Below are 21,901 nucleotides of genomic sequence, written 5' to 3'. Positions count from 1 at the left end.
GACACTCTACTCTTGTACCCTGATTTATTTTTCCCACAGCTGTTGCCACTGTGGATCAGTATACTATATAGTTGCATTTTAGCCTCCTGACTAAAACATAAGCTCTCTGAGGGCAGAGGCTTCATCAATTTTGTTAATCCCAGGGCCTAGAGGCATGGGATAAGCACTCAACAGAGACGCTGAATAAATGATGAAACTGAAGTTCAAAGAGATTAAAGGATTTCCTCAAGGTCACAGAGCTAGCAGTAAGCACAGCTTGTATTATAACCCTTTCTGTTTGCTCTTTCCACAACCACTTCCACACCACCAAAGCAGCCTGTTCCAGCACACGATTCTATTTAACACGCTTCTATTTCTCCTTTTCTTAAGTGCCAACGAAAATACATGCTACCAAAAACAGTGACACAGTGGGTAGCATTTTAACTTCAAGTGTTTCACGAACCCAAACTATACTCAGATTTCACAAGCATACAGGATTAGCCAGTAAAACAGAAAGACACAGCCACTCAGAGTTCTTTAAGTTCTTTGTGAAATTGGTGTATGCCTTGGAAGTTTTAACAACAGCCACTGAAACCTACTTACCAATTCAGGATGGCCTGCAAAGTATCAGCCTCACTTTCATTCTTCTAAGAGGCCACAATAGCTCCGCCCTGGATATACTTTATCTTGCAGATTATGCAAGGAAATGTAACCAACTTTAAAGCTCCCTTTAGTTGCTTTTAAAGTACAAGTCAATCTCGCAAAACCCTGAACAGAAAACTAACCCGTGGGAAGTTTTACATTCTGAGAAGGGGAAACCATCCCTGAACCACCATCTGACTGTGATCATCTAGGTCCTTCATTCAAAATCCACGCACCTGAAATACCTAAAAGAAACGCGGGAGGGGGTGAGGGAGAAGGAAGAGAAGAAACATTTACATATATAAAAAGGGAGCTGATATTCCTAGTAACACTTTGGCCCAACAGCAGCTTCTTGCCTAAAGTCAAGGCCTCACGGAGACAACTTCTGGTTGTCTTCTCTGATCACCTTCCTTACAGAGAGGCGCCAACTGTCAATACCTTTTACGGGGACGGTCTCTAGACCTAGGATGGGACTCACCAGGTTAGGGGATGATTTGCTCATCTCGCAAAACTCGTCAGCCCAATTAGTAAACTGAAAGGGAAGGTCTAAGATGTGGAATGGCAAGAGAGTTGAAATGAACCTGAGAGTTAAGAGTGGGAAGGAGCAGAGGAAAACGTGTGGTGAGGGTAAACAACGCATCAGGGACGAGAGTGGCAACCCCGGGCGAGGAAGTGGGGTCGGCGAAAGGAGGAAGGGGACGAGGTTCTGGGTGGGATGGACCGGGGCAAAGGGGGAGGGCACGAGCGAGGGCTGAGCGGGGGAGGGGGAAGGGTCCGGGGCGGGGCGGAAGGGAGCGAAGAGGCGGGATGAAGACGGCCAGGCCGGGAGGGTCTTTACCTGCAGCTCCGCCCGCTCCACCTCCCACTGGGCTCTCTCGACCTCGAAGCGGGCCCACTCGTGCTGCAGGAAGTGCAGGATCCCTGGGAGGCTGTACTGGGCTCGGGCCGCCCCCGCCGAAGCCGCCCCGTCGCCGGCCGCGGCAGCCTCCGCCAGAGGCCCGAGACCCTTGGCACCGCCGGCGCCGGGGTGGTTGTTGCTGAAGAAGACGCCGGGACCCGCTTGCTCGTCCATGGCGGCCGCAGGAACCGTGGGAGCTGCCCAGGCGCCCAGCAGCCGAGGCAACGGCGGCGGCCAGCAGCACCTCCTCCTCCCTCCGCCGCTCCCCGCCCACACCCCAGTCAGCAGGGAGCAGCCGCCTGGGCGCGGGGGCCGGCCGAGCCCGGGACGGGCCGGGAAATGGGTCAACTGCGGCGCGCGGGCGGCCCGGAGCTTGCTGGGAAATGTAGTCGCGGGGCGTGGCGCCGGCGAGCGCCGCCCGAGCGGCCTGTGGGGCTGCGAGCGGCCGGGGAGCGGCCGCGGCCCCGCCCCCAGCCCCGCCCCTGCCCGCGGCGGAGGGGACCGCCCAGCGGCCGGGAGCGCGGGTTTCCTCACTCTAGAGGCTGGGCGCAGGCGGGTGGTGCTGCGGTCCCCCTCGCACGCGGAAGTTCTCGGGCGGCGCTCGCTGTGGCACACAGACACACACACACGCGGAAGTTATCGCGCTGAAGTGCCAGCCCGAGCTGCACATCATTTAGGGCTTCCTAGTAGTTCTGTTCAGAAACAAGCTCAGAGCGAGCTTCCCCAGTCGGTCCCCTGGACCAGGGTTCTCCAGCCAGCACCCTCGGACCTCTCCCTTCTGTTCTGACTGGGGTGATTGCCTGCCCCTAGACGCTCCTCAGTTTCGTCCATTTCCGTATCGCTATCGCTCCTGCCTTTCTTTTTCACTTAGGACTCAATCAAACCTGTTGCCGGATCGATTTTCACTTAGAAGGAACTCTGATAATCTCTCTTATGGACTCAACACAGCAGCTCTCTGCTTATTCCAAGTTCTCGTTTGTTCACACCTCATCTGAAACACTACTCCGCTGAAGTCCTTTTCCCTTTGTAGTTAATCTTGTAGTGAATTCTATAAAAGTTTCGGATATCCAAGGCTCTGTTATTTCTATCTCATTTTTCCTTATTCCCAAGTAGTTTATACTCATTTCGACAAATATTTGACTCTAAGTGCTATCTGTCACTGGGGATATAAAGATAAATGACACAATTCCTGTCATCAAAGGGAGACTGGCAAATATACAATCAGTTCTCACAGTGCCTTAAACTACCTGAAAGAACAAAGTCCCTTTCGGCTCCCTTAGAGCTATCTTAGGTATCCAGTCACTTCTTCCTTTTCACTTGTCGGGTTCCCAGTTTCTTCCACAGTTCACTAGCAAACTGGTGACAGTGTTAGCCTACCAAAAGCATACCGAAGTCGTTTCAAATGTTTCTTTCTAAATGTTATCCTTCTCCCAGGTCATTGAAATTATGTCACTATAAATTCACACTACAAAGATAATGAAGGGAAGGCATCTGAAAAAAATTTAACAAATGAAAATGAAATTAAGCACTTATTTTGTCCCCATAGCAAGTCATTTATACTTCTTTTGTGGGATGAAATTCTGGGATATCAGACCTTATAACCATGAAAAAATGTAAAGATATAGGCTGGTGAGTGACATGTCAGGGAAGGACATCCTGTCGCTGTGCTCCCCCTCCCCCTCTTCCCATTGCTACTTGTGGAAAGGACAGGAAACACATTGTATCTGCTCTGGTTGCAAATAAAGATGGCTAGCTCTTTTCTCCCAGTTATTGAATGTTTCTGCTTTATGAATTCATTCTTTAGTGTAATAAAAGTTTGATCCAGGCCTGGCCAAATTCCCTGTGTCATAAATTATTTTGGCTGTAAATGTCCTTTGAGATACTGCCCAATCCTCTCATTTTACAGCTCACGAAACTGAAGTCCAAAGAAGTTGAACTTGTTCACAATGAGGCTTTGAGTGATTGGCACAGTCAAAACTAGAAACCAGAATTCCTGACTGCTAGTTCCTTAATCTTTCCATTAACAGGTTGCCTCCTTTCTTACTTATCAGCTCTATCAGAGTATCAAGGGGACAATAATGTAACAATGGCGTATATTTTCATCTGAAGGATTTAAGTAATCTTACAAATTTTGAACGTTAAAAGCTTTTTCCACCTCTAATAGAAGACGTCTGACAACTCCTTTAAATAAATTTATAACATACTATAAAATGTGATTAAATTTAATGGTAGCTGTTTAAGAACCCACAACAACTTTAGATTCACCAAGAAAAAAGAGAGGGCTCAAATAAATAAAATCAGAAATGAAAGAGGAGATGTTACAACTGATACCACAGAAATACAAAGGACCATAAGAGACAACTACAAGCAATTATACGTCAACAAATTGGACACCTTAGAAGAAATGGCCAAGTTCCTAGAAACATATAACCTATCAAGACCGAATCAGGAAGAAACAGAAAATTTGAATCAAGCAATTACTAGTCAGGAAAGTGAATCAGTAATCAACAACCTCCTAATAAACAAAAGTCCAGGACCAGAGAACTTCACTGGTGAATTCTTCCAGACATTCAAAGAAGAATTAATACCATTCCTTCTCAAACCCTTCCAAAATATTGAGAGGAGGGAATGCGTCCAAAATCATTTTATGAGGCCAGCATTACTCTCATGCCAAAACCAGACAAGGATGCCACAAGAAAAGAAAATTACAGGCCAATATCTCTGATGAACATAGGTGCAAAAATCCTCAACTAAATATTAGCAAATCAAATTCAATAATACATTAAAAGGATCATTCACCATGATCAAGTGGGATTTATCCCAGGGATGCAAAGCTGATTAAAAATCTGCAAATCAGTCATTGTGATACATCACATTAACAAAATGAAGGATAAAAAGTATATGATCATCTCAAAAGATGCAGAAAAAGCATTTGACAAAATACAACATCCATTTATGATAAAAAAAAAAACTCTCAATATAGCAGGTATAGAGAGAATGTACCTCAACATAATAAAGGCCATTTATGATAGACCCACAGTTAACATCATACTAAGAGTGAAAAGCTGAAAGCATCTCCTCTAAGATCAAGAAAAAAACAAGGATGTTCACTCTTGCTACTTTTATTTAACATAGTATTGGAAATGCTAGCCAGAGCAATTAGGTAAGCAAAAGAAATAAAATGCATCCAGATTGGAAAGTAAGATGTAAAACTGTCACTATTTGCAGATGACATAATACTATATATAGAAAACCTTGAAGCCTCCATCCAAAAAGTTAGTACTAATAAAAAAATTCATTATTTTTGCAGGATAAAAAAAAGCAATAAATAAAAATAAGTTGTATTTCTATATGCCAACAACAAACTGTCAGAAAAAGATATTAAGAAAAGAATCCCATTTACAATTGCATCGAAAATAATAAAATACCTAGGAATAAATTTAACCAAGGAGGTGAAAAACCTCTACACTGAAAACTAAAAGACATTAAAGAAAGAAACTGAAGATCACACAAATAAATGGAATATAATCCATGCTCATGGACTGGAAGAACTAATATTGTTAAAATGCTACAAAGTAATCTACAGATTCAATGCAAGCCCTATCAAAATTCCAATGGCATTTCTCACAGAAGTAGAACAAATATTCCTAAAATTTGTATGACACCACAAAGGACCCTCAGTAGCCAAAGCAATCCCAAGAACAAAGCTGGAAGCATTATGCTCCCTGATTTCAAACTTTACTACAAAACCATAGTAATTAAAATAGTATAGTATTGACATAAATACAGACACATAGATCAATAAAACAAAGTAGAGAGCCCAGAAATAAACCTACACATACATGGTCCATTAACTTATAACAAAGGAGCCAAGAATATATAATGGGGAAAGATTGTCTCTTCAATAAATAGTGGTAAGAAAACTGGACAACCACATTCAAAAGAATGAAACTGGACCACTAACTTATACCATACACAAAAAATTAACTCAAGATGGATTTAAAGACTTGAACAGAAGGCCTGAAACCATCGAACTAGAAGAAAACGTAAGTGTCAAGCTCCATTTATTTATTTATTTATTTGTTGGCTGCGTTGGGTCTTCGTTGCTGCGTGGGCTGTCTCTAGTTGTGGAGAGCGGGGGCTACTCTTTGTTGTGGTGCGTGGGCTTCTCATTGCAGTGGCTTCTCTTGTTGCGGAGCACGGGCTCTAGGTGTGTGGGCTTCAGTAGTTGTGGCATGTGGGCCACAGGCTCTAGAGCACAGGCTCAGTAGTTGCAGCACACGGGCTTAGTAGCTCTGAGACATGTGGGATCTTCCCAGACCAGGGCTCAAACCTGTGTCCCCTGCATTGGCAGGCGGATTCTTAACCACTGCACCACCAGGGAAGCCCTCAAGCTCCCTTTTTTAAAAGTAACTTTTATTTGAGTGTAGTTGATTTACAATGTTGTGTTAGTTTCTGCTGGACAGCAAAGTGAATCAGTTATACATATACATATATCCACTCTTTTTAAAATTCTTTTCCAATGTAGGTCATTACAGAGTATTGAGAAGAATTCCCTGTGCTATACAGCAAGTCCTTATTAGCTATCTATTTCATATATGGTAGTGTTTATATGTCAATCCCAATCTCCCAATTTATCCATCCCCTCCCTCTTTTGCCTCCTGGTAACCATAAGTTCTTTTTTTCTACATCTGTGACTTTATTTCTGTTTTGTAAATAGGTTCATTTGTAACATTTTTTTAGATTCCACTTATGAGCAATATCATATGATATTTGTTTTTTCTCTGTCTAACTGTAAGCTCCTTGACATAGGTCTTGGTGATGATTTTTTAATATGACACCAAAAGTAAAAGCAAGTAAAGCAAAATCAACAAGTGGGACTATATCAAACTAAAAACTTTCTGCACAGCAAATGAAACCATTAACAAAATAAAAAGGCAACCCACTAAATGGGAAAAAATATTTGCAAATCATATATCTGATAAGGGTTTAATCCAAAATATATAAAGAACTTATACAACTCAACAGTAAAAAACAATCAGATTTTAAAATAGGCACATGTGAATAGACATTTTTCCAAAGAAGACATACAGATGGCCAACAGACACATAAAAACATGCTCAACATAATTATTCATCAGGGAAATGCAAATAAAAAACACGAGATACCATCTCACACCTGTTAGAATGGCTATATTCAAAAAGATGAGAAATAACAAATAGTGGAAAGGATATGAAGAAAAGGGAACTATTGGTGGGAAGATAAATTGCAGCCGCTATGGAAAACATAGAGTTTCCTCAAAACATTAAAAATAAAACTACTATATGATCCATAGCATTGACATATATACACTACCAAAAGTAAAATAGCTAGCTAGTATGAAGTTGCTGTATAACATAGCGAGATAAACTCGATGATGGGTGATGACTTAGAGGGCTAGGATAGGGAGGGTGGGAGGGAGTCACGGGAGGGAGGGGATATGGGGATATATATATACAGCTGATTTACTTAGGTGTACCTCAAAAACTGGCACAAGAGTATAAAGCAATTATATTCCAATAAAGAGCTTTAAATAAATAAATAAAACTATTATATGATCCAGCAATTCCACTTCTGTATATATATATGAAGGAATGAAATCATTATCTCAAAGAGATATCTGTATTCCCCTGTTCACTGCAGCATTACTTATAATCGTCAAGACATGGTAACAACCTAAGTGTCCATCAATGGATGAATGGATAAAGAATATGTAGTGTATATATATACAATGGAGTATTATTCAGCCATAAAGAAGAACGAAATATTGCCATTTACAACAATATGGATAAACCTCAAGGGCATAATGCTAAGTGCAATAAGTGAGACAGAGAAAGACAAATACCATGTGATCTTTTATATATATATATATATAAACACACACACCAAACCTCCCTGACCAAAACAATCTTATAGATACAAAGAATAGATTCGTGGTTGCCAGAGATAGTAGGTGGGAGAAATGGATGAATGCGGTGAAAAGGCAAAAAATAAATAAATTTATAGATAACTTGGACTATCACATATATACAACAGCACTGTTTTAATTCATAGTTTGACCTTATTATAAATACCTTTTTGCCTTTCAAGGACTTATTTTACACACAAAACACGAGTAGTATTTATGATCTATAATGTTACAAAATCCTTCACTCAATACACCAAAATATTGAGTAGTTTTATTAAGGTGGAATTCTGAAGAAATTTACTCTTTTAACAAAAATTTCCACATCTGGTAATATTTCTTTTGTAATTTAACAAAAAAATTATATTTTTGTCCCTTTTTAAAAATTTCTTTATTTTTTAAAATTTTTATTGGAGTATAAAAACACTACTTTTAAAAGAAGACCTTCTCTTAGAATTCTTTTGCCCTAAATTGCTTTAAGACAATAAGGACTATGACTCTCATTATTTCTTCCCATACTCAATCAGCTTCTGAAACTTAATTTTTGAGTAGTGAGCTTACCAGTGATTTTTTTTTTCCTTGTGCTTGTCTGTCACATTTTCTATGTTCAGAATGAATTCTCTTTTTAAACTGAACCATTGCGTGTAACCCCCACCCAGATCATGAAACTGAATGTGGCAGGCATCCTGGAGTCCTGTCTTGATATGCGTTTTCAGATACAACAGCAGAAATGTTTTTGAATTGCAAAAAAACTCCTGAAAGCATTAATAACTAGAAAGGACATGGTATTTGTAACGAGTTAAACCTCAGTTTTATTCCTCACTTTACAATTTTCCAAATCTGGAAATCTTGGACAAGTAGTTTAACTTTTTTTAGTGGCAGTTCTCTCATTTTTAATATGGGGATAGTAGTCACCTTACAAAGTTACTGTGAAGATTAAATGAGAGAAGAAATGTAAATCCCTTAGCATGCCTGTCATGTAATATATACTGTATAATGATAGTTTTCATGCTATTAGAGTTCACAAGACTAACTGAAATAACACATGTAAAAATCATGACTACTAGGGGTTCAATAATTGTTCTTTTTCTTTCTCATCCCCTATTCAGAACTTTAATTCAGCAGAGTTAAAATAATTTTTAAAAAAACATGTTTGTGTTCAACCATGAAGTCTTCAGACCTCAAGTGTTGCTGCTGGTTTCCTGATCATTTCATTTTGTAATTAATAAAGACTGTGACACAAAAAAGTAGGATTTCCTTCCCAAGCACAGAGAGCAGCGCTGTAATGTTGACGTATATATTAGTATAACCAGTGTAAAGTGAGAAATCATGAAATGCTAAAAGGTTATTTAGATAATTGGAGTGTTTGCTATTTTTTTGGATTATGTGTGTGTGCTTTATGGGGCGGGGATTATGGTTCCCCCAAATGACAAATAATTCATCTGCTTTGAAAAAATTTTTTTTATTAAAATGAGCAGCTATTTAAAGAAAAAAACTATGCAAAATGACCAGTTATTTGGATCTCTTTAGCTGCTCAAAGAAAAGGCTTCAAACTCTATTTGATGGCTCTCTCCGAATTCTGGCCAAAAAAGAAAAAAAAAGAAAAAAAAAAAAAAGAGTAGACCACTTGACTCTGGGGAAGGGGAACATGCAATAGTCCACTGTACATCAATCTCTTCTACCATCTGCCTGCTCCCTCATTTCTCTCACCTCTTCTTTCTGCCTGATTGCCGGCCAGTCCCTGCTTCCACCTTTCCTGAGTCTCCAAACTTTACTCCCTAGATTTGAAGTCAGTCAATCACAAATTGGGAAATAAGTAATTCTATTATCTGAAATTTTCTTGGAGTCCAGAAGTTGAACCTATTGATACATCATAGTCTTCTGATAGGACAGGGAAATAGCTTCTATTATTTACTATTATTATTAATATTATTTTCTTTTGGTTGAAAATAGTTACCTAATTTCAATTTCAAAATTAAATTTCATTTTATTCAATTAATTTTAATAAATTTAACTATTTAATTAAACAAAATTTAATTTTGAAATTAAAATTGACATTAAATTTGTAGTGTCTGATATTTAGAGAAAAAAATACTTAAAATCTAAACTCAGGATTGCTTTAACAAATTAAATATCTAACATGGGAGGCAATAAAATGATAATATAGCTCTGAAGCGGTAGTAAGACTTGTCTCAGAATATTGATGGTGATCAGCTTAAGATTCTATTTCTCTAAGCGAAGATAAACTTTTTTGAAAACACATTCTTATCCATTCTTCCCATCAACTCCACCCCTTGCTTCTCTACCCTTTTATAAATTTTCCAGTGAATGGAAGCTCTACTTAACAGATTTTTGTTCTTGTTTTTAAAAATATAACTATGGTGCTCCCATTTCTAAGGCAGGAACTGAATTTCAAACAATTAATGTAATCTTCGTTACATAAAAATAACCATTGGGGTGGGGTGGGGTTGGGAGAGAAGAACATTTTCATAAAATGGCTATTCCTGCCAACTATGCAACGGAGACTACTCATTTCCCAGGTGGAGCCTTTTCTCAGCAGAAACACCCAGTCTTCATTAGGCTTGAATTGCTCAAGAGAGCACCTCCCACCTCAAACTCCCATCTGATACTCCTTTAACATAACTTAAGTCAGTTCTCAAAAGAATTCATATGTGGTACAATATTCTCTTATAAACATGATGCGGGGGACAAATCTGGGCATTGTGCTAGAAAAATAAGAAAAATGAATGAGGTTAAAGAGGTTCAGCAAATTTTTGTTTTAATTTTTGAAGACCATGCATCCTTAAGCTTTTTCAAAAAAGGTTTAACTTACTTTGCTTGTGATGCATTTCTCTCCCTCTTCTGCGGGCCCTCAATATGCTACTGTTGTTTAATGTGTTAATTTTAGCACTTGCAGTTGTTCTCTGTGATGGAAAATTCTACCATTATCTATGTTATCTCCTGGCCCAGATTTCCCCCCAGCTGCAGGACATGAAGTAACAAGAGGAGTGGTTTGAAGCAATTCATATACACTTTCATGTGAACTCATAATGTGTAACATCAGAACCCATGAGCTGATTGTATTCAAGCTTAAAGAGCCAATACACACATTTTCATTATAGGAGAAAAAGATAATTTAAATAATACAGTGTTTAGTATATGGCAATAATCAAATTCATGCTGCAACATTTTTACAAGAATGTAACCAGATTAAAACATGAAGGAAGAATATAGACTAGCTAGAAGAAGGTGGAATGGAGCTTTTCAGCAAAATTCAAACACCTGAGGAAAAACATCGCAGTGCATGTGATATGTTGGAAGAAGTCTAATATAGCTGACAGACAAAGAACAAGAGGAAGTAATAACTGTTATTTTTACAGCTGGTACTTATTAAGCATTTACTCAATAAAAATAATGTATTTTATATGCATTAACTTGATCCTTGCAATGTCCCTATGTGGAAGTACAAAGACTCTCTTCATTTGACACATAGGTTTACTGCATATGGTTATAGGACCAGATGAAATAAAATGAGGAGGTGAAGTAGGCAGGGGCCAGATTATGCAGGGTCTTGAGGGTACTTTATGGAATTGGTCTTTATGGTAAGGAAACCAACTGAAGAGTTTTCAGCAAGGTATCAGATTTACATATATAAAGATCATTTCAGTTTCTGCATGAGAAATATAATACTAGCTGACATTTCTAAATTGTTTTTTAAGGGTCAGGCACTATTTTAAGGCCCTTTGCAAGTATTAACTCAACCCACAGCTACTCTGTAAAACAGGAATTATCATTATTCTCATTTTAAAAAATGTAGAAACTGAGGCACAACAAGGACAAGTGACTTACTCAAGTTTACACAGCTTGTAGGTGACAGAGTCAGGTTCCAACCCAAGCAGACTGACCTTACCATCCACAAGAACCATTTTGCTATACTGCAATCAAATGTGGTGTTGGATTAGGATGGTAACAAAAGCAATAAAGACACATGGAGATGCTTAGGAAACTTGGTGATGAACTAAGCATAGTGAGGGAGAAAGTGTCACAGATGATACCAAAATTTACAAACAGCTTACTCATCAGGATAAAACTGCTGTGCTGTTTACTGGGAGATCATGAGTTGAGAAGCAGGTTTTAGAAAAGGAGGTGAAGAGTTCAATTTTAAATTAATTGAGTTTGAGGAGTTTCTGAGACAACCAATGGTAGGTAGTCACTTATGCAATCGGAAGAGCAGAGGGAGGCTAGGGCTCCGGACAACCCTGCAAAGGAATGCCTGTCTATTATCCTCTACCACACCTTGCTTCATTCCATTCTTGCCTAGTTATCACAACCTGTGATTATTTTCTCTCTCTCCCAGGGCAGAATGTAAACATATCATATAGTAGCTTCTTTGCTTGACTGTTCACTATTGTATTCCTAATGCCTGGGACATCACAGTGTCCCATTAATAACTGTTCAATGAACGAATAAGAGACAGCATTACAGAATCTCATCACCAAATTTTTGACAAAGAGGAATTCAAGTTCTCCTTGTACCTGTCCAGTGTCAAGGAATGCACTATCACAAGGCAATCATTTTTCAACGGGTCTCTTAGAAAATTCTTGTAAGTCCTATTTCAAACCACTTATTTGAAACACTGACCTACTGGTGCAGTCCACTGTCTGATGCTCCTATTGATGGTTAATGATCATGTCGCCCTTTCCTACCCTCAGTTCCTCTATATCACTTGGCTTAGATACACACCAGTTTGTCACTGCCCTTGACATGTGGCATCTGAAGGTGATCCCCCAACCCCCTCAGTGGGCCTCCCCCCTCCGCACACACAGTGAGGGTCCACAATGTGTAGAACAGGACTGTCAACTTCCTTAACAAGTGTATTTTTACTAAAAACAGCTCAACTTCATTAAGTCCTTATTTACTTCATGATAATTTACAACCAACTAAAATGCGATTTTAAAAAAACGTTTAGGTATATCAAAATATTTGGGGAGATTTAAGGGCACTCCAAGGCACTTTCTTGGAATTTGGTAAATAGTCACCCAGTTTCATTCTCATGTCTGTTACTTCAAAAAGCACTGCTTCCTAAGATTCAGCAATGTGTATCAAAATTCACACTTGTCATATTTTCATAACCCCTTTAAGAAATCTATCCCAAGAAAATAATCTACAAAGTTTCATTTTTAAAATGTCAAATGCAGCATTACTTGTTTTAATATAAAAACTAGAAACCAAGTACCATAGCATAGGATAATGGTTAAGTCAATAATGGTACATTTATTATTAAGTAGCTATCAAAAAGATGGTTACTAAATCTATCCCATATTATCATTAGGCAATTCTATGGGAAAATGTTTATAAAATAAGTGGATAACAATATCCTACCTGCAGGATGATTACAAATGTGGAAGGAAATAGATTAAAATATCAACACTAATTTTGTCTGTGTGGTGAATTGTGGTAATTTCCCCCAAAATTTAATAAATGCAAATTTTATAATTAAAATTGATTAACTTATAATAATGTATAAAATTGACTTTCCGTTGGTCTCTGACTCTGCTTTTATGTTCCTTAGACAAGATTAAGGCCCTCTGCTCTTTCACAAATGAAACAAGAGAGGTATTTTCTTATATCATAATAAGAAATAAGTTGGGCAGTGAAGCAAATTAATAAATATAATTCTTCAAACAGATCTTCCTTTTATAGATATGATTATAGAAAACTAGAAGTTGTCAGTGGCTCAGGAAAGTTTAGCAAAAGTATAAAGACGTACTGGGGAGAGGAAAGGGAGAGAAAGAGAGATGGAGGGAGGGAAGGAAAAAAAAAGAGAGAGAGAATCATTGCTACTGCATGATGTAGTCTACCCTGAAGCAGGAAATGATGGGAAAAGCCTGAGAGGTACGAAGAGCAGCAGAAAATAGCCAAGGCAGAAATAAACATACTTTATAAATAGATGAGTGAAAAGGGGTTATGTGTGCAAGAAACAAGGAGATTGGAAAACAGTCTGGCAGTTTCTTAAAAAGTTGAACACAGAGTTCCCATTGAGCCAGCAATTCCACTCCTAGTTATACACTCCATCTAAATGAAAATACAGGGCAACACAAACACTTTTACACAATCGTTTACAGCAGCATTATTTGTAATAGGCAAAAAGTAAAAACAACCCAAATGCCCATCAATTAATGAATGGATAAACAAAATATAATATAAACAGAAAGGAACAGTATTCGGCCATTAAAAGGGATGCAGTACTGATGTATGCTACCACGTGGATGAACCTTAAAACTGTTAAGTCAAGAAGCCAGTAACAAAGGACCATGTAGTGCATAATTTCATTTATATGAAATGTTCATAGTAGGAGAATTGAGAGAGACAGAAAGTACATTCGTAATAGTGAAAGGCTGGGGGGAAGCAGAGAACTTGTGGGGTGATAGTAAAGGGTACCAGATTTCTTTCTGGAGTAATGAAAATGTTCACAACACTAAAACTACTGAATTATGCATTTAAAATGGGTGAACTGGGGACTTCCCTGGTGGTGCAGGGGGCCTGGGTTCGATCATTGGTCAGGGAACTAGATCCCAAATGTATGCTGCAAACAAGAGTTTGCATGCCACAACTAAGAAGTCCATGTGCCGCAACTATGGAGTCTGCCTGCTGCAACTATGGAGTCCGCCTGCTGCAACTAAGACCCAGCAGAACCAAATACATAAATAAATATTTTTTAAAAAAATGGGTGAATTGTATGGTATATGAATTATATCTCAAGAAATGTAACCAAAAAAACTTTAAAAAACAAGGAGAATAACTTTGGAAAAGCAGGTGTAAAATTAAAAAAAAAACCTGCAGAAATAAAAGTCAGTAAGAAAACAGGTGAGAGAACGCACCTATCTGAGGTCTAAAGACTAAATGAGGAAAACAAGGCTATAGTAGCTGCCAATCAGTGAGGGTATGAAAGAGAATAAGTAGGAGATAGCAGATGATGAATAGGTATGCACACGGAATGTTCAGAAAGGTTCAATCTACATCACACTGTCTGGTAAAACTTGGTGTTTAAAGTGTGCTAAACACTGTGGCAAACATTCATTTCATCTATTATCTACTTGATGTGGTAAAATTCCCATTGCATGAGAGATTGGCATAACTATAATTATGACTAATTCATTTTTGTATGCCCTGCAGCACTTAGCTTGATGCCTTCCTTATACATGGTAGGCACTCAATAAATATTTGATGAATGAAACTAACCATCAGAGCCAGACTCAAGGCGCCGTAATTACAAAGCAGAAGTGAGGCCAAATTTCAGCCATTAAAAAAACCAGAACATTATTCCACATTTGAAACATTTTAATGGATCTTTAAATGAGAGTTTTAATTCAGTTAACTAAAATATACACAAGCATAATTTAGTAATCTAATATGAAAGTAAAAAGATCTATCAGAAAGGCAAGGACTTTCTGAGAAATGCTAAGAAAATGTAACTTTATTCTTAATATATACACCATGAAACCGACACTTCACATTATTTTGGTTACTTCAAAATTTAAATTCTGCCTGCTCTTCAATTAATTTTTTTCATAACAGATGCTGACTATGACCTATTTTTTTCCCTGACAATATCAATAGGCCTCCCAACTACACGATACAATTTTTTTGCATTTAATTTAAAAGACTATGGCTCAGTGTTTAAAAAATAAATTAATAAAAGTGAAACATTATTAGGAAAAAAATGAAAGCACATTCACCAAAAACAAAAACAAAACATCATTCCTTCAAAATCAGAAACCAGTATGAGCATGATTTTCACTTACCCAGTACTACTTGGAAGCATATAATTCCTATATACAAAAAAAGTAGAACCTATAGACTGGAATGATACAGTGACTATCACTAATTAGGTGCTAACTGACAATATAAACAAAAACGAATGGAATAGCACATTAAAAGAAACTTGTTTTTAGCTTAATTGTTGGTGCAGAATGCACAGCAGGGGCTGGCTGCCTGACGGCTGCTTTAGCTTTGCTGGCTTGGCTTGCTCGAACAGCAGTTTCCAAACGTACTTTCAACTCAGGAGCAGCTCCCATTACTGTCTTGAAAGCATGTGGATACAGAGGTCCAATATGCATTAAATTCTGGAGTGCAAACTCATGAAGATCTTTGGAAGCTGTGCTTGCTGAGGCAAAAGAATTTTCATCCAACAGGTAAGAGATCAAAGTGGGAACTAAAAGAGCAAGTAATTGGACCCCTGCAAATAACAAAGATAAAGTCTGAAGATGATCACAAATCTGAAAATTACAATAAACCTTTATTTAGAAACGAGGCAATTGCTATGGGAGTCTGAATTATAATAAACTACAAGTAAACATGCACAATCTATTTTAGACCTCAATAACTATTCATAATTAATACTGAATATCTACCAACTGTCCAAGCCATGTTAAGGTAAGAAATCAGGTTTAATTTCCTGTTAAGATTATATATTTTGCATTTATATTAATCTGTTTTATTAAAAAAACACTGGCTAAAAGGTTAAAAAGGAATGAACACTCCACAACTGCCACCTGTAAAATGTATTTTGAGAATAAAATTATGAAAATTTTAAGGGTATTCCAGAGAAGGGAGATTGGAGGGTAAATGGAATAGGGAACAGAAACCTGAAGTATTCATTAGGAGGATACCATCAAAGAAATGAGTGAATGTACTGGGTTGGCCAAAAAAGTTCGTTTGGGCTTATTCCGTAACATCTTACAGAAAGATCTTACATATTAATGTGATGGCAACCATTTCCCCTTCGGTTTTTGCGTGGCACTTAGCCTCAGGTTTAGTTTCAATTTTTAAAAAAATGACAATTGTTTATTCTACTTCTTAGGAGTCTTGCTATAGTACAATATATCTGTTATCTGAGGGAAGTGGTCCTTTAAAAAATGAAGAAATCACGATGCTCACTGTTGCTATAACTCACTAACACTAAATACTAGAAATTGGTTGGAGAATTGAAGCTACACTGCTTTGGTTATTTCATACCTTAAAATAATTGACTCTTAAATGGAAAATTAAAGGGTTACTTATTTAATGAACCTTGTTGAAGTGTAATTAACCATTAAACTATATTTAATTTCATGAGTAATAAATATATTCTTGCTGTTTAAAGAATTCAAAACAATAGAGAATTATTTGAAAAAGTATAAGACTCTCTTCCCTACCTAAATTAGGGCACCTGTTCAGGAATTGATCCCTAGAGTCAACTCAACTCATACATATTTAAACACCGCCTATGCAAAAGTCAATAAGCTCAGTGTTGAGATTACAAAATGGGTAAGACTTAGTCCCTATGTTTATGGAGTTTACAGTGAATAAAATAAAAATAAAGATAAAATTATGCTGAGTTACCAAACATGGGCCATGATGTTAGTCATAACATTTCTATCCAAATAATCTGCTTATATCTAGTTTCAATTAAACTTATCAACTCCTCCCAGAAAGCTCTTCTTCTTGACCTTTCCAATTTTAACACTGCTTCCATGCTTCTTCCAGGTAACACAGTAATATTTGGCTCTTCTCTTTCTCTTGTCCCATAACCAGTTACTCATCAAGTCAGATCAATTTTTTTTTCTTAATCACTTCTGTATTCCTCTCTTCCACTATAATAGTTCTGGATTATTATTTTATAGGGAAGCTATCAGCAGTAGCTTTTAAAAAATCTCCACTACCTTTCCAATTTCCTGTGAAATTCTTTCAAGAGAGAGGAAAAACTTTATGATAGAAAAAATTGATGTAATTTTTATCTGGAGAGTAATCTGCCAACATACATTAAAAGCCTTAAAATGCGTGTTTCTTTTGACCCAGTAATTTCATGTTAAAGACTTATCTGATTCACGGACATATATATACTACCAACTGTAAAATAGATAGTCGGTGGGAGGTTGTTGTATGACAAAGGGAGTCCAACTCGAGGATGGAAGATGCCTTGGAGGACTGGGGCGGGGAGGGTGGGGGGACTCGAGGTGGGGGGAGTCAAGGAAGGGAGGGAATACGGGGATATGTGTATAAAAACAGATGATTGAACTTGGTGTACCCCCCCAAAAAAATAAAAATAAATAAAATAAAATAAAACTTATCTGATAGGCATAGTAAAAAAATGTGTGCAAAGATATCTGTACAAGAATACTCATCTCTGTTATTTATGATCTTGAAAAACTGGAAATAGCTTAACATTCAATCATAAAGTACTAATTTAAAAAGTATAGTCTTTCTGTAACAATTAAAAGTCATTTTTTTAAGATAAATTTTAGATTGTGATGAAATCAAGACTTATCAGGGAATAAAGAGGAGTAATGTTAAGCTGCATAAGTCTGGTTAAATGGATGTATGTGGTAGTTCTTCATTAAATTAAAAGGCAATAATTTAAAAACTTCAAACTTTGAGGTATTTTAATAATGATGTTTGGCATTAATGCTAATCTGGTCCTATCTGTTAAAAAGTTTTATACCTCTATTATGAACACCAAAACTTATTATTTTTTAAAATCTATTAAACAGCCATATTTTCCCTAGTTCTTAAAGAGTACATTCCTAGAAAATAAAAAAAATCTGTGGGTTGAAATGGTAATTTATTTTAACCTCTTGCTCTTAAAAAATAAATATAAATCAACTCAATTTTGTTAGCAGTATAAGCAAAAACATTAAGCTCTCAGATAGTACCCACCCTTAGTAAACTTACTGTTGCAATGGCCTGTGTCAAATAGCAAATAATATTTTTATATAATACAAATCTTCATTTTAGACTAGTGGCTTTTTAGAGGAAAATACTTACTGTTCTGTTCTTCCCCAAGAGCAACCAGTGTTTCAAGAACTTTGATTCCTTCTTGAACAGCTAAAAGTTCTGCATTACTGGCTGGTCTGTTTCTTTCAACAGCTTTTAGCTTTTCAACCACTATTGGAGCTAATGAATGGATATAGGGGGTTGAAAGGGCACGATTGGAATGTTGAAAGACTGAGAGAAGAAGCTGGTAGCATTTGGCTTGAACCTATACAAGAAAATAATTTTATTAATTTACATGTGTGAGACAGCTCTTATCTGCTCTACAATCACACTGCATCTTAATATGTACTGAAAACAAGCAATACTGCAGGATGAAAATACAAATGTGGGAAGAATTAATGCCATTTCTACTTACAGAAATGGAGTAATAAAATTTCCAACATGCTAACTAAATAAAACTGAAAAGAAATTAATCAAATAAAAAAATCAAATAACATATATGTTAATTCCCAAATTACCACTGCTTATATAATTTGTGTATTCCTATAGTGTGTAAGAAATTAGAGACCAGGAATACTAATTTGTTCTTAATTCTTTCTTTAATTTACAAATCTCCCTCCCACTTTAACCATATAGAAGGCTAATATTTGAATGATGCCAAACAAAGCTATAAAAATATTACTTAGACACCTCAACTCTATTTGGATTCCCTGGAAATGAGTGCTTAAACCAATTTAAGTGTTCCAGGCCTAGAAAGTAAGGTCTCGGTGGCTTCACTTTAGATTAGAAAGACTTCATATTAATGAGAAACAGAAAAAAAAGGAAGGTCTATCAACACATCAGTGTATGTGAAAAATAGTGGGGAAAAATTGTTTCAGTGCTTTGGTAGAAGAGAAGCTACCAAACATCACTGGACATAAAAAAATACCTGGGGAATATTTTTAAAATTCAGATCTGTGGACCATACACCTGGAGACTCTGGTTCAGGAGGACAGTGGTAGATGTTATTAAACTGCTTTTTTCCCTGATGTGCAGCAGGTTAGAGAATCGTTAGTTTAGATGCCGACACTGTAAAACAATAAAACTTTTTTCCTAGAAAACCTAGAGTTTCCAGTAGGTCCATTAAAATGTGTCATAACATATATTTATCCTTTAATGCCCTTGGTGTCAGTAAGTAAACAGTGAAAAACAGAAGCATGTAAAGTTACTACCAATATAGGCCAGGGTGGAGCAAATATTTTTGATACTGTGGAATTTCTATAGATATAAATAAACACAGACATGTCTCTCCTCATGCTTAAACCGGTGATCTTTTCCAGTTTTCTGTTGAAAAGTCATACAGCAAATACTTACGTTTTCATGTGATGTATCACAAATTTTAATGAATCAATCCGAAATCTCCTCGATAAAGTAGAAGGTTTACCACTATGTTTTAAGTATAACTTACCCATGGGTCACATGAATTTAATGCATTTTTAAATCTGTTCATGCAGCCATTCTGCAGTGACTGGACTCCTATTATTTCACTACCAGCAGACCATAGGAAGAGTGCAATTGCTGTTAGCATGCTTACTTCATCAGGCATAGGCACAGAATCTTCTGAAATAAATGAATAGTGAAATATTGATGTATATAAACAATGAAAGCAATATGCTGTTTCTAAAATGTCTTAAAATCACATTCTCTGAAAAAGAATAAATATATGTACATGTATCACTAAACCACTTTGCTGTACGCCTGAAACTAACACAACTCCAATATAAAATAAAAATTAAAAAAATTTGTCATTCTTGAACAATAACCGTCTCTCTCCAACAACTTTTATGATAGCAGTCTGTTACGCAATCTAATACAGTCTGTAAACAACTTTCTGAATAGAACTCATGGACTACTGAGGAAACAGGGAACACTTTATTAAAAGTTCCTATATTTAAATCCTCTCTCCTTGATTTTCCAGATGGTGCAATATTAATTGAAAAAAATTCAGACATACATCCTAACAAGAACTCTAATGTGAAAAAAAACTTTAATATAAAATATGGAAATATAAAATTGCTTAAAAGTCATTTAACTTCTTTGGAGTTTAGACTGATCATAAATTTCCAAATACTGTCCTTCCAACAAAGTTAAATGATTATAAGATATTCTAAATAATTTAAAAATCCAGAGTAGACTTTCTTAGTGATCTCACCTTTTTATTTAGTAAACATGAAACCTATAAATTCCACACAACCATAAACAAAAAAATCCTGTGCAATTTCCTAAAGACACTACTCTCATAATTTAAAAAAATTTCTTACTATTGCAATTATTTATTTAGGAATAGATACTTTAACCTGATGGTGATACAGTATGTAATTAGAAATACAGGAAATATGTACATTTATTCTAAAGAATAGTATTAACTCAATATATAAAATAAGAGACCCAAACTATTTCATGATTGCCATTTCTTCTACAGCTGAACTTATCAACATTCTTTATATCTGAATTTGGGCTAATTTGGCAACTACAAACACCCAGTGATAATCAGTACTTTTTTAGGATTATGAACAGATATATTTGATATGCTAACATTCTCTCATAATGAGGGTACCAGCTTTTCATAAAATAGAATGACCTAAGAACAATAGTTGAGAAGCCTGTTAACATAAAGAAAAAAAGGAGATGTAAAATTTGAAGGATTTACTCAATTTACAATAACCTAAGTCATACGTGTCAAAAACCCGAGAACTCCATTGTAGAAATATTATTCTAGGTGAAATGAGGATAATCTCTAACGCAGAGTTTGTGACAACTGCAAGCAACTTTTAGTCAGAAAATTAACATTTTATTTTTAAATTGTGACTTTAGGAAGATTTGGCATCTAATTTTAAGAATTTAAGAAGATTTGGCATTCTCCACTAAAAGGAACTAGGGCTTTTGGGAGAAGTGAGTGATTCCAGTACAGTTACAGGGAAAATACAAGATGAGTCTGCTACATTTTGGTGCCAGAAAGTAAGGAAGTGCTCAAGATATAATGAGGGCATGTCAAAATGGCAGTAATGAATTAAGAAAAGAATCATGAGTCTATAGTGAGAGTAACAAACAAAAAAAACATATAAGTAAATAATAAAGGCAGGGCAAAGAAAAGCGCTCCCTTTCAGTAGAATGCCAGCTAATAAATATAAAGGGAACAAATAAATGTAGAAGTTAGAAAAGTATCATTTTGACATTATCATGATACTAACTGATTCAAAAACAACGAACACTAAAACTATTGAGTGAAAGCTTGATGAGGAGCCGACAACTGACAATCTTAAAAGTTCTCCCTGCAAATTCCATATTATTTGTAAAAGGGGAAAATGTCAACTATAGTGGAGAAACATGGCAGACACCAACATAATCAAGATACTAAAGATTCCCAATAATGGGACAAGACAACACTATATGCTTCTTTATAGGATGCAATGAAAAAGACATAACAATACTCATGTAATATTCCCATCAAAAATGCATAACTGGAATCTCATCATGAGAAAAAAAGTTAGTGCCAAATCAAAGAACATCCTATAAAATAGATGGACTGTACTCTTAAAAAAACATTAATGTCATGAAAGATAAAAGCTGAGGAACTGCCTTAAAGAACACTAAAGCATTATGACAACTAAATGCAATGCATGATACTGGACTGTATCTTCAAT

At 36.6% G+C, this 21,901-nt stretch overlaps 2 protein-coding genes across 9 annotated transcripts in view; both read right to left on the bottom strand.

The window, feature by feature from the left end:
• The window catches only part of STRN (striatin), a 110,670-nt gene extending 108,870 nt beyond the window's left edge, over positions 1–1,800 (bottom strand). For both annotated transcript variants that reach the window (XM_057740540.1, XM_057740538.1), the window contains exon 1: positions 1,460–1,800. In XM_057740540.1, the coding sequence (XP_057596523.1) occupies positions 1,460–1,693 (234 nt within the window). In that variant the 5' untranslated portion in view covers positions 1,694–1,800. The remainder of the gene's footprint in view (positions 1–1,459) is intronic.
• Positions 1,801–14,789: 12,989 nt separating this feature from the next.
• HEATR5B (HEAT repeat containing 5B) overlaps positions 14,790–21,901 on the bottom strand; it is a 98,889-nt gene continuing 91,777 nt past the window's right edge. For 5 of the 7 annotated variants that reach the window (XM_057742814.1, XM_057742813.1, XM_057742812.1 and 2 more), the window contains 3 exons: positions 19,666–19,817; positions 18,270–18,483; positions 14,790–15,702 (listed from right to left, as the gene is read on the bottom strand). In XM_057742814.1, coding sequence (XP_057598797.1) covers positions 15,398–15,702; positions 18,270–18,483; positions 19,666–19,817 — 671 coding nt within the window. In that variant the 3' untranslated portion in view covers positions 14,790–15,397. Of the gene's footprint in view, positions 15,725–18,269; positions 18,484–19,665; positions 19,818–21,901 lie in introns of all 7 variants that reach the window. The other 2 variants (XM_057742815.1, XM_057742816.1) reach the window with 2 other exon arrangements.

This window comes from Hippopotamus amphibius, chromosome 7 (assembly GCF_030028045.1).
Source record: "Hippopotamus amphibius kiboko isolate mHipAmp2 chromosome 7, mHipAmp2.hap2, whole genome shotgun sequence".
NCBI lineage: Eukaryota > Metazoa > Chordata > Mammalia > Artiodactyla > Hippopotamidae > Hippopotamus > Hippopotamus amphibius.
This window is presented reverse-complemented; position numbering and strand designations above follow the sequence as displayed.